The sequence below is a fragment of the Siniperca chuatsi genome, linkage group LG10, assembly GCF_020085105.1.
Source record: "Siniperca chuatsi isolate FFG_IHB_CAS linkage group LG10, ASM2008510v1, whole genome shotgun sequence".
Taxonomy (NCBI): domain Eukaryota; kingdom Metazoa; phylum Chordata; class Actinopteri; order Centrarchiformes; family Sinipercidae; genus Siniperca; species Siniperca chuatsi.
Window position 1 is genome coordinate 20,299,092 of NC_058051.1, and position 13,479 is coordinate 20,312,570.

A 13,479-nucleotide genomic window follows, 5' to 3' on the forward strand; every position below is an offset into this window, starting at 1 on the left:
CACATTCAGCCAAAACATGTGGGTATGTTATGTGACAAAAAGCTGTCCATTTGCCGTGGCACACAATCTGTTGCTCATTACATAATAATGTCATAATGACCTGTTTGAAGTTGCCGTTTTTCCTCTGCTCCCAATCCATCATGTCATGGAAAATTGGGATCATAATATTTCGAACCTCAGTCTGAGGCACCAGGGTGACGCCCAGGAAGGGACCCATCATTCCTGGGATGAAGTGGGGCTTATTGTCACCTGGATTACACAGATTCACATAGATAGGAGCCATTGTTCTCGTTAATATCTTAAAAGTCAAAATGCAGGTGCTTCACTGTGATACATGTATGTGTGTGTAGGGAGGATGGTGTGGAGTTGGGTCGTCTGACCTACCTAACTTTTGCCACATGCTGAAGAGCTCATATGCCATCATCACTCTCATATCTCCATACCTACAAAGAAAAGAGTGGAGAGTGAAGTACAGAAAGTTGGATAAATCATTAACCTGTGTCAGAAAGAATGCACACAATGAATATACGGTAGTTTCTTACTTGTCGAGGACTTTCTTTCTCTTTGCCGGGCCAAGCGCCTCCAGCTGCAGACTGGGTTGGTTGATGTAGAGTACGGTGAGACTGAAAAAGGAGTTCCACACCTAACACACACCACGGACAAAAACAAAAGTAAATAAATGCTACGTTGAATCATTAACACTAGTTGAAACTGAACTATGGAAAAGCCTCAAATATACTGTGGCTTCATGGTGTACTGGGTTTCCTAAATGCTAACCACCACTCTTCAGACACACACCTTGAAATCAAAATCTGCCTCTGAGAAGTTCTTGTGCAGCGCCGGAGACAGGAACTGTGTTGTCACTACGATGATGCTGCAGAAAGCAAACATTTCACTGTTAGCTTACAAAACGAGGTAGCTGCCAAAAATAGATGAAAAAATTTGCAACACAAGCGTCACCTTCAGAGCAGGATTATCTGAAGAGAGTCTGATCTAATGGTTGGCTGTATTCCCTTACCATCTCTGGACAAAGACTGCATGACAGAAATGGAAAAGCAGACTCACTGACTAGTTAGAAGCCTCATGACACTCCAGTCTCGAGGGAAGATAGTCAGTTTCATCAGATTGCGGAACACACAGAAAATCTTCAACAGGAACTCCTGCCAAGGAATATATTAAGAAAGTGTATGCAGTCAAGGTATGCAGTAAGAAGGCCACAGCAAAATGCTGTAATCATGCTCAGCTCTGTGACTCAGAGAGCTTCTCACCTTCAGTTCTTCCTTGCTATGGAAGTTGTTGAGTAGATGGTGAAAGTGGATCTCTGTCATCTGTCGGAGCAGAGAGAGAAGACAGGAAACATACTCCCCCTGCACGAAAGAGAATGACAGATATGGGCACACATATTTAAAAAGGTTAATCAACTCAAAATATTCACAAAATTCCACCTGTTTTTATTACAAGTCAAAGAGGCACATCGAGTGGAAGTTTACCGTTATCTCAGCAGTGCACTGAGGACAGCGTTGTCCTCTGGACGTCTCCACAGAGTGAGACTTGCTCATGATGGACAGCAGAGTCTGCAGCAGCACATCCAGAAGGCTCTCCACCATCATCTCCACTTCCTCCTGAACAGAAGACTCCTGAGATACAGAGAGCAAGTAGAAGAAGGCAGAGAAACGATTTTTAAATGTATTTTATATATAAAGGCCTGGATGTCACAGAATGTCTTACAGCTCAACCAGGATAAAACAAAAGTACTGATGATAGGTTCAAAGGCTCAGAGAGAGAAACTGGCCTCCAAACTAAATACACTAGGACTCAACCCAAGCCAAGAAGCTATAAACCTAGGAGTGATTTTGGACTCTGATTTCAATTTCAAGGCTCATGTGCAGGTGTCACAAAAACAGCATTTTTTCATTTGAAGCACTAGCAGGCTAGACTACTGTAATGCTCTCCTTTCTGGTCTACCAAAGAATACAATAAATCAGCTACAATTATTTCAAAATTCTGCCTCATGAGTGCTGACTGAGACCAAAAGGAGAACACACATTACACCTATTTTAAAGTCTTTACACTGGTTACCTGTTAGTTTTCGTATTGATTTTAAAATTATTTTATTAGTCTATAAGGCACCACATGGCCTTGCACCAGACTACCTCTCAGAAATGCTTTTAGTTTATGAACCAGGAAGGCTCTGCAGATCCTCCGGTTCTTCTCTTTTAGCTGTTCCACAAGCCAAAACAAAAACATTTGGAGATGCTGCGTTCAGCCACTATGCTCCAAGTGGCTGGAACAGCCTTCCAGAGGATCTATTTGGTCTGGCTTTTACGTAGTATTTTTATAATTTTTTACAAGTTTTATTATTTATATGCATTATATCATTATAATCTATTTATTTTATTTTATTAATATTTTACTTTTATTTTTTTTACTATCTTAACTATACATCTTTTAGTGTTTTCTTATTCATTTAACTTTAAGTTTTTTATTGTTTTAGTCTGCATTAATTTTTTATACCCTAAATTTTGTCAGTCCCTTGTAAAGCACTTTGAATTGCATTTGATTTGTCTGAAAGGTGTTATATAAATAAAGTGTGATTGATTGATTGAATGGAGATGCAAACATGCAGCTTAATGCGAATTGAGCCTTAGTGTTTAGGCTAACAAGCTAAAGCTGCATTACCATGATCCAATATATTTCAGAAGGAAATTTTAGATTGTATTTACTAAATCAATTGAACTTTTTTGTAATCACATGGGATTTTCAGTCATATATGTCTTGTATGCATATGTAAAAAGAACTGTACCATGGAGCTAGTCTTAATTATGGAAAAGATGCTGCTTAGGATCCCAGAACAGATGAGCAGCTCCCTCTGCTGGCGCAGATGCAGGTGAATGTGATGCAGAACCACTGGCAGCAGAATACTACGAGACTCTGAGGGAGGAGACAAAGAAAAAGAAAGGAGTGAGGATGAAACGGAAAAGCACTGTATGCACATTAGGCATACATGTATGGTCGTTTTGGTAACTTCAGAGAAAGAAAACACTTTGCATAAACCTTTACATTCATCTCACCAGGGAAGAAGAAGAGGCGGCTCTCAACTGTACGAGCGATGGACTGCAATTTGACTACATCCATAGACTGGCCAATGTCCACTGTGCTGGGCATGCTCCCTAGGGTGCCCCTGACATATTCGGCTACCTCCTGAACAGTGAACATCTGCAGCAGCTCATCAAAGATATCAGGGAAACTGTTCAACAGCGCTGCCTGGGGGGAGAAACAAAGGATGTGGAGAAGGAATTTGCAGTGCACATACGTTTGTTTCAAAGAAGCTACACTTACATGTATATAAACATCACAGAAAATACCACTTTCTCTTTTCTGAGTGTCACTGACACAAAACAAAATGGCCCAAAATTAAGCCTGATATTTAATCTTCTAAAAGGAGCACCAAGATCTTAATGTAGGTCCACAATGTATCTCTTTCCACAGCCACATTTCTTATATAAAAAGTACAATAGCCAAATCTAAAGCACTGACTGCATATCAGTTACTTATTGAGCAGGCTGGTGGCCGCACAGCCTCTGCTGCATTGTGGAACCAACACACGGGGGCGCTGTGACTTACTGAGATGGACGAGAGCCCCAGAGCATGACCACAGAAAGGCATGCAGCTGATCGCACCCCTAAACTGTCCAAGAGCAAGCCAAGGATGGGGCAAAGGTTGAAGCATCAGTCAACAGAATGCACAGGATGAAAAGTGAAATAAGTGACAAGAATGAAACAAGTTAACAAACAAAAATGAATCAATGAATCATGAATGCAAACTAAGAGGATGAATAAAAGAGAAAATAAAATCATTTATAACCAAAGATAAAATAAGAATGCCGTGCAGGTGATATATTGTAGGTCCTTAGAGCAGTAGACAGTGAAAATGTTTGTCATCAGGTGTGAACTATCCGACCTGCGTGAACACCAGGTTCTCTGAGCTGCGGCTGTCCAGACTCAGGACGAAGCGGATCGACTGGAAGAGCTCTTGGATGCTCACTCTGAACTGCTCCTCCTCCATCCCGCAGGTGGCTCTTGAGTACAGGATACGAGACTGGACGATGAACTTAAACAGGTACTCCAGAGCCTGAGGGGGGTGTTGGCAGGATGCAGACGGAGACAAACAGTCAGCTAAGAAACATGTCATTTTGTACACTATTAATTCCCTAATGGTGAATAAGCACTGAGCACTGAATGGGTTTGTGACTGATCATCCAGAGAAAATCAATACATAAAGGAAATGTTTCCAATTTGCAGGTCTCGTAAAAGAATATGTCTTCACCTGATCTCATTGGAAAAAGAAATTCACAGACCGTGTGGTCACTCGGCACGCGTCAATATCTGCAGAGATTTTTGATAACTTCCTTTCTCTCAGCAGGGAATTCACTTACTAAGGCCTTATATATGGTGTCACATTACTCCTTATCAGCCGTTCTGTTTGACCATTCCCCATGTCTTACTTATTAATCCCAGTAGAAGGAGCCACGACAGACCACCAGGAAGTGTGTGTGATACTTTACCCTCATGGCTTCCTGGATGTGGTCCTGTCGGACGACCTCAGCCGAGCGGTCCATGTACCACTTCAGACATCGAATCAGCTCTCTACAGACACATTGTTTGAAATTACAATATCAAGTGCAACTTTGAAGGTATCCAAATTCACATTTTTATGCGTGCTTTGAACACATTCAGTGAAAAGACTTAAGTAAATGTTGTACTTGTATGCCAAAGCTCCAGCAAAGTGGTTTTGGATGTAGGAGTCCATGACAGGTCTGAAGTGGTAGAAACGGCTGTCCCTGAGCAGGTTAATGATGAACACCTAAACACACACACACACACGCACACACATATATAGATGTTATGCTTATTTCTTCTGCTTACAGGCAAAATTAATCATAGAGTATAGGTGTGCTCTTTTAATTTTCCTACCAGTGACTGGAAAACCAGCGGCCCATATTTATCAGTGTTGTCATCTAAAAGACAGAAAAGCGTATCCAGGACATCTCGCAAAAACTGTGAGGAGAAAAAGGACCAACACTCAGCACAACATCACATCAAAGGCCTTGCTGGTAGCTAAAATAGAAACAAAGGATAGCCCCTTTATCCAAAAACATGGCAATACAACTTTTTTTAAATTCTGAAATGATAAAGTAACTTCTAAACCGTATTTTTTTTTACACAGTAACCAATGTTTTACTTCAGTTAGTTGTGAATACTTAAAAAACTCAACATGCACTGTGAATATAAAACCATGTGAACGATTTAGAGCTGTAAAAATATATAATAATAATATATCTAATCTGATCAATCAATATATAGTAATAATATATTATTATCACCTATAATAAATAAAGTCATACGAAATATTTTATCTTCGAAAACTGAATGTCTTGTCTTTGTCATCCTAAATATTGTAAGAGAGAGAATTTCATTGCTGTTGAAATATTTGTGTGTAGTCAAGGATATCAACTACAGCTACACAGAAGGTCAATAGATACATCAATAGATAAATAATGTGATGACAGTGACCTTGACAATCTCCTCTCCACTAATCTGACGTAATCGACCGAGGATGTCCAACACTCTATCTGGATGGGCCTTCCAGTTCAGAAGAGCAAGAAGGTCCACTGAAAACAGAATAAAATCAAACTGAGTTGAATTGAATTGAATACGAAGTGAAAATACAGAAAGACTACCATGTCAAGTGTTAGATTACCATTTTGTGTGAGTTTGGTGGAGCAGAGTATCGTGGAGACCCAGAAGGTTTCTTTGGGGCTTCTCTGGAAGGGCAGGTTGGCCGGCAGATTGGGGCAGCTGTTGAAGTCCTCTTTACAGCAGGGCAGACTCAGGTACAGGCCCTGGTTACTGAAGGTGGCATTTTCATCACACTAGAGGATGGAGACCAGAGGGAAAAGAGAAGATTCATCAAGGTTTGGAAGGTTTGTCAACAATGGCACAGCACCATCATCATCATGGAACAGAAAATTGGGGTTCTCGTCAATAACAGGTCTGATTACAACTGCAACAGGGTGCTCTCATGTCGGTGACAGGCCTCTGAGCACAGAAACATTTGATTGGCTCTTCTATCTGGCAGCAGTATAGGGGCCCGCCAGTCGCAGGAGAGTGTTCCTGTGCTGTCGAAGACCAATGGAAGAAGTTGACATAGTCCTTTAGCATATTAGCACAATATGCATATTACTTTTAGTAGCTTTCTGGCTTCATAGCATACTAATGCTATGTTGCTTGCTAAGGATGCTTTCTGAAGGTGCTTTACTTTAGCATGCAAATAAGTTAAGTTGATCAGTACACATGATATGTATATGCTAGCGTTCTAAAACATGTTAGCATGTCTGACAGGGATATACTATTGTATATAGCATAAAGTTTGGGATCACAGGAGGATTCTAAGATTGATATGTTGAAGCTAGTTAAATAAATACGGTATTGAAATACAGCACATCATCTTCATTATCATTTTATTAATTACATCCTTTCGAAGCTCCTTGGTGAATTATATCATACTCAAACAACTCTCTAACTTCTGTGGCCATCCTTGAATTTTAGGTTCTAAAAACAGGGGTCACAAGCCAGAAAAACCTGACAATAGCCTACGGACAAAACACTTTTCATGGTACTGTTGGATGAGTCATTCAGGGCTGCTCAACTATCACAAAGTAGCTACTGTACATGTTTTGGTGAAAGAGAGCAGACAAAATGGATGGTGCATTTCATTACATGTTGTCAGAGTCAGAGCAGACCGTGACCCACGGACCACTGCTGAGAAAATACAATAAAGACAGCCGCCAGCCTGCCAGCAGCTGACTCCCAGCACGGGACACCCCACCAACACAGCTAGGCCACTTTAATGCTCTCAACTTTTAATTGAAAAGCTAAAGACATAAAGGCCAAAGTTAAAGAAACACAAAAGTGCCTCTTTCATCAGTTACACATTTTTATAATGTTAATAGTTCTATATAATAACAATCATTATCACATTATGCATTGGTTTCTACAGTTGATACAGAACACCATAGATCTATGTGTGTGTTAAACCTGCACATACCTTGTACACATACAGTTCATGGCTCTCATCTGACAGTGTGGTCCCATCTTCTCTCATTAGAGGAGTGAAGGCAAAACCAAACAGTTTTTTCTCTCCTTTGTCTTTAGCTGAAAGGAGGCACATCATAATGTCATGCATCATCATACTGTATCAGCACAGCACAAACCATACTTGTATAACTCAGAGCGTGATCCAGTCTGTCCTAATAAACTCATGCTCTGAGGGATGACTGCCACTGGGCTGCATTACTGACTCACTGGAGCAGTGTCTGAACTCAAAGCGTAGGTGGGACCCCCTGAAACGATCTATGGGAATGGGCAGCTTGACCATCTCACTCCAGCGAGGGCCGTTGTTGTGGTACAGGACAAAAGAGCGATATTCACTGGTGTTGGGCTCCCCGCTACCCAAACTGATGGAGTCCTAAGAAGAAAAGTAGCATGGTAGATTGCTTTTAATGACATATCAAATTAATGTGTGGACGTTTGGGAGGAAGGTTACACTCACCATGACTCATATATTAATGATATGGTACATAATAACTCATGCACATATGTGTCATACTTTTAGTGTGTCCCCGTCGGCATAGAGTACATAGAGCGTGACTTCGATGTTCTTCTGGACGCTCTTGCCGCCCCTCTCAAATTCCCCCCGCTCCAGGGTCAGATACAGGTCATTGCGTGTGTCACCTAGGACGATTACACAGGAAAAACTTTAATTAAAGGGGAACTCCACCAATTTTACATATCAAAGTCTGTTTAAAGGTCTTGGGGAATAATACTGCATAATAAAACGTGTATAAAGCCTTTTGTGGCTCCCTCTCTTTTGTGGCAACACATTTAGGGTTAGGGACAACACATTTGAAAATGAAAAACATGTGGGGGTGTGGAGCATGGATGTACAAAAAGAACTGGATACCGGACCCAAAGATGGCACCCAGTTGCTTGAATGAAAATTGCTCGTCGAGCGCCAAAGCCAAAAAAGTTTTTTATCTTCCAGGCTTGCTTCTGCATTGCTGCCTGCATGTTCCCGCTCATAGACTTTACGTTGGGATGAAAGTTTTACAACTATAAAACTTCCATGGATTAGAAAAAAAATACAAATAAAAAAAAATAATGATTGACTTTGTTTGCAGTACAAGGTGTCCTGTCAACAGTTTTACAGACGTCTCTTTTATGGTGGTGTATGGTAAATGGTAAATTGACTGTACTTGTATAGCGCCTTTCTAGATTTCCGACCAGTCAAAGCGCTTCATGAGCTGTAGGCAAATCATTGCCCTACAGCACTGTCTCTCTAGCATGAGGTTCAACTTTACCCACAATAACAGGACAAAGACATCTCAGAAATTCCCAGACTATGATAACAAACATGTCTCCTGCCTTGGTGATGTTAATAAGTTATAATGTACACGTCAGCTTCTGCTCCACAGATGAACTGCGAGTGGTCAACATAAATTAAACTGCTGTGCGGACTAAGGAGTGCACCACACGTCATTGTTCTTGTCAATGAGAAATGACCCAGCTGAGTTGTAATACACTGTAGCTCATGACTGCCTCAGCACCTTTTGTGAGGTCAGTGTTTAATGGAATAAATATCAGTGGCAACAGTGGAGGAAGATATTGCAGTTATTTATAAAATCAGATTATAGTTATTTATATCCAAGTTATTTCCTTGGGGACGGATGAGTCACAAGGGGTATTTCAGGCTAACTGGAAAGGAGCTGGAGAGGGGAGGAGAAGAGAAGAGAGGAATGGAGAGGAGAGGAGAGGATCATACATTCTCAGTAGACACAAAGCAGAGCAATGTTAGCTGATGAAATATACCGAAATAAACACACACCTCTCCCTTTCTATCTCTCTTTGAGTTATCTTTGAAGACCTCTGCTCTTCATAATTTGCTCAGCACCTGACCTAAATGCTGATCTCACGCAAACAGGGAGTGACGGACTGAGAGTCTCCAAAATACCAGTGGTGAGAGAAGTAATCAGTTCCTTTACTTAAGTAAAACAATACAACAATTTAAGAATACCCCATTACAAGAATAGGTCCTGCATTCAAAATCTTACTAAAGTAAAAGAACAGAAGTACTACCAACTATATGTACTTAAAGTAACAAAAGTAAAAGTATTGACTCTGCAGAAAAATGGGCCATGTGACTGATATATTATTATTACATTATTAGATTGTTAATACTGATGCATCAGTGTGAAAGTGGTATTTTACTGTTGTGGCTGGTCGATGTGTATCAAGTTTGAACTACTTTATATACAGTTAGATAGTTCAGTGTTACCAACCTAGGGGACTTTTCCTCAATCTTTGCTGTTTTTGCAAAATACTGGATAATGTACCTCTTTATTTATATGGAACCACCTGAGAGGTTTAGAGGGGGAATGTCTCTTTGGTGGGACTTAAACAATTTATAGACATCTGAAATGTGACAAGAAGCCAATAGTATTGTATACATTTTGTACAAATATTGTATTTTATAAGTTTATTCAATGTTTTTAAAGTAAAATCCTAATCTGAAAAATAACTAGTAAATATAGCTGTCGTGCAATATAAAGTGCAATATTTTCCTCTGAATTGTAGTGGTGTATAAGTATAAAATAGTATTAAACTGAAATACTTATGTAAAGTACAAGTACCTCAAAATTGTACTTAAGTATAGTAGATGAGTATGAGTAAATGTACTTAGTTACTCTCGACCTATGCAAAATATAGATACAGCACGTGCTGTGAAACCAGCTTATACATGACTATTTCTTCATCACCACAACCCACTCTGCTCTCTCCTACATCTTTCTAATGCTATTTTCTGCTGTTTAATTCTATTCACTCTTTAACCCCCATCCTCGCTTTTCTTAGATTCCTCTTGCCCTATCCCTCTCCTCCTTCATCTGCATTCTCTGTTCCCTGATCTGTGACCTTCCCCTCTTTTCATTCCTCCAAGCCATCTGGCCTCTGGTCTCCACCTCCTCCCTGAACCTCTCTGTCCCCATAACCGCCCTCTGCCTCTTTTCCTCTCACTTTTTTGCCTCCTTACCTGGCAGGATGACATCTGGGAAACCCAGTTTGCGTGTGAGTGCCAGGGCCCTGTTGAACACAGCCTGATTCTCCCGTCTGATCTGCTCCAGCTCACCCCGCAGCAGCTGCAGGGAAATGATGAGGCCTGGGGGCAGGGGTTGGGTGGGCATATGTGTGTGTAAATGGGGGGGAAAGGGCAAATGAAGAGGTGTGGGGTTGTGGGAGGATAGTGGAATTGAAGGAAAGAAAGCGAGGGGACGAAGAAGAAGGGAGATGGGAGAAGGGAGGGACAGAGGGGTATTTAAAGGACATTAGTCAGAATGTGGGGGAGGAGAAGATAGACAGAAGAGTGGATGGAGAGACGTGATCAGTGCCAGGGAGAACAGAGGGAGGGACGAGAAATGGTCTTGTAAAATTACACAAAGAAGCGAGGAAAAACATGGGTACCGCACACATCTAGTGACAGATTTTTGTGCGGCATGAGTCATATATCAAACTGTAGGATGCTCATAAAAAGAGAAGTAATAGTGAATGAGGAGAGTTCACTCTTACAGTGCACAGCCATTTTGTAAATTCCACGCAACAAGATTGTTTAATACTTTTCATGTTTTCTCCTTCAGGTGATTATTATGATAGTGACAGTTAAAGGTGGGCAATATACTCTACAGTCTTCTGTAATGTGAAATAATTTTAATTGACAGTGATGAATATCAGGGTATAGTGTACTTTCGAGAACTTCAATTGTAAAACAATTTACAGATAAAAGAATTAATCCAATGAAGAAATAGTTCAACATTTTGGGAAATCATTCACTTTTAGTTGATTCATTCGAAGGGATTCAAGTCGATAACCAGAAAAATATTATGATAATTTTGATAATTAATTAATCGTCATTTGACAAAGCCATTTTTTAAACAAAAATAAAATTCCAAAATTCTTTGGTCCCAGCTTCTCAAATGTTGGTTTTCTATGATATAAAACTGAATATGTTGAACTCTTCCTTTAAATATCTGAAAAAACAAGGTACTTGTATATGAAAATCTCTGATAGATTTTATCATCTCATGGTATATATTGTCATCAATTGTTGTTATCAACCCAACACTACTCACAGTGATCAGCACTGTATCATGACAAAGACTGTCTAATTCACCTTCTGAATGTCTAATTGACGAGATCTTAAAAAGTTCTTATATGTTTACAAAAAACATTTTTTCACTTCCTCTTAGGGATAATGTGGATCATTTTGGTTTGATAGATTTTATATTAAGTCAATAGCAATTCTGTTTGTGTACATGTTTTATTGCTTTGGCAATGTAAACGTCTGTTTCCCATGCCAATAAAGCCCAATTGAATTGAATTGAATTGAACTGAATTGAACTGCAATAGCAATGTGTCTTTCCAGAAACAATGTCCTGTTTCTCAGAATAATCAACAGACCTTGCTGGCCAGAGTATTTCTTTAGAACTACTTTCTTTCAAGGAAATAATCACTATAAAAACTGTAGAAAGCGTGTTCCCCATGACCCTGTGTCTAGAAAGATGCATTTTCAGTGCTTTGAGCAAATTAAATGCCATCAATCTGTATAGTACTGGGCTGGAGGCAGAAATCTCAAAATGTGGGCAAAATACAACCAAAACTGTCTGTATTTCTAGATACCAAAACATCATAACATGCACCACAGAGCACCACAGGAAGTCATTCCTGCCTGTGGCCATCAAACTCTTTAACTCCTCCCTCTAAGTGTCAGTCTATATGACCTTAAGTCGATAAACTGGACATTGGATCATTAACATCACTGTAATACTTGAAATATTTGTGCAATATCCTCTGTTTAATACTCCGGAGCAATATACTCTGTCTTCAGTTGAATTTATTGATATTTATTCATACTTCTATTACTGCTGTGCAATATCCACCGTCTCTTAATAATCTTAATAAGCTACACTTTACTTGACAGTACATTCACTACTACTTATTACTTATATTATTACATTGAATTATTATACCATACATACTTATCATCAACCGGTAATCCACTTTGTACTTTACACTTATTTTAATTTTATACTTATACCCACTTGGTACTTAATTTATCTGACCTGTATTATAGTGTATTATATTTTTTGCTTAGAACTTCTATTCCTGTGTGCACTGACGAGGTAGTGAGCAGCTGTAACAAAAGAGTTTCCCCTCTGGGATCAATAAAGTATTTCTGATTCTGATTCTGATAATTGCATCTCCTACTCTTGAGCCAATATATATATCTATCAGCAGTCACATAACCTCTTGGCAATTGTCAACTTGAGTAAGACCTGGACCCCCCCTTACCTTCTTCTTACTCACTGTGAGCTGCTTTGGAAAAAAACATTAGCAACAAATGTTGACTGCCTTTGACTTTTTTCTCCTTTAAATTTTGACCAAAAGAAGAAAAGTTGCAAATCTAACCCCGGGGAGACCAAACAGGCAACAGATCTGTAGAGACAACATATTTACCATAGTTGGTGCTGGGAGCTGAGTACTTGGTGTTGGACTTGCGGATGATGTTCTCGTGTATCTGGTACCACTCGTTCTCATTGTTACATCTGGAGAGAAAGACAGTTGGGTGGGGCTGTTAACAACGCACCCATTAGCAGGTCCAGATGGAGGGATCAGGATTGCGCGCACAGGGACTACATGAACAGCATGTGTCCCAGAGCTGATTTCCTCCTGGAGAAAAGGTAGCAGCAGGGGGAGGTGCTATCAAGCAGCACATTAGCCTAAATGCACAGCTCACTAAGCAAACCTGACAGCCAGCTCTCTACCAGCCTTTTTCATTACTGTGGGCCCGTAGGCCCCTGGGATGGCATGGGGAAATGCACAGACTGGAGCGTTATAGGAGCCGACAGTTTGGAGGCAGCTCAGCACTGAATCACTGCTTGCTTTTTAAAGGGAAGAGCTCTACGGCTCAGCAGAGAAATCCAATAAAAACGACAGCTTTCTATTCTAGAAATCTTTATTTCACACTGAGCTGTATAGTTTACTTGAAAATACTACACAAGAAAGATGTCATTGAACAAGATGCCAAATTGTATGAATGACCTCTGACCTGGAGAGGACGCTGAAGAGGACAGTACGGACACAAGGAGACATTCTAGCTCTTGATTGACAAGAGAAAATGCCGAGCTTGGTGTTATTTTTCTTTGTCCTCTAACTTTGCTCAATTATCTAAGTGTCATCTTTCTTGGGCTCTTCCCTTATCCTTCTGTGTCTCCCTCCTTCGCTGGGTTGGCCAGCGTACAGGAGTAGCTCTCTGTGGCAAAGCCTAACAGAAGCAGCCAGATTCACAACATGCCAAGTGCCCTAGCTCAGGC

General features: G+C 40.3%; 1 protein-coding gene across 3 annotated transcripts in view; it reads right to left on the minus strand.

The window, feature by feature from the left end:
• The window catches only part of LOC122883321 (dedicator of cytokinesis protein 3-like), a 53,886-nt gene that overhangs the window by 18,088 nt on the left and 22,319 nt on the right, over positions 1 to 13,479 (minus strand). For all 3 annotated transcript variants that reach the window (XM_044211816.1, XM_044211815.1, XM_044211814.1), the window contains exons 13-32: positions 12,623 to 12,711; positions 10,147 to 10,272; positions 7,669 to 7,793; positions 7,365 to 7,527; positions 7,108 to 7,214; positions 5,761 to 5,932; positions 5,574 to 5,671; positions 4,974 to 5,057; positions 4,763 to 4,863; positions 4,565 to 4,646; positions 3,961 to 4,131; positions 3,072 to 3,264; positions 2,804 to 2,931; positions 1,491 to 1,637; positions 1,269 to 1,367; positions 1,066 to 1,160; positions 799 to 874; positions 543 to 643; positions 385 to 443; positions 101 to 249 (exon numbers count right to left, since the gene is read on the minus strand). In XM_044211816.1, coding sequence (XP_044067751.1) covers positions 101 to 249; positions 385 to 443; positions 543 to 643; positions 799 to 874; positions 1,066 to 1,160; positions 1,269 to 1,367; positions 1,491 to 1,637; positions 2,804 to 2,931; positions 3,072 to 3,264; positions 3,961 to 4,131; positions 4,565 to 4,646; positions 4,763 to 4,863; positions 4,974 to 5,057; positions 5,574 to 5,671; positions 5,761 to 5,932; positions 7,108 to 7,214; positions 7,365 to 7,527; positions 7,669 to 7,793; positions 10,147 to 10,272; positions 12,623 to 12,711 — 2,365 coding nt within the window. The remainder of the gene's footprint in view (positions 1 to 100; positions 250 to 384; positions 444 to 542; positions 644 to 798; positions 875 to 1,065; positions 1,161 to 1,268; positions 1,368 to 1,490; positions 1,638 to 2,803; positions 2,932 to 3,071; positions 3,265 to 3,960; positions 4,132 to 4,564; positions 4,647 to 4,762; positions 4,864 to 4,973; positions 5,058 to 5,573; positions 5,672 to 5,760; positions 5,933 to 7,107; positions 7,215 to 7,364; positions 7,528 to 7,668; positions 7,794 to 10,146; positions 10,273 to 12,622; positions 12,712 to 13,479) is intronic.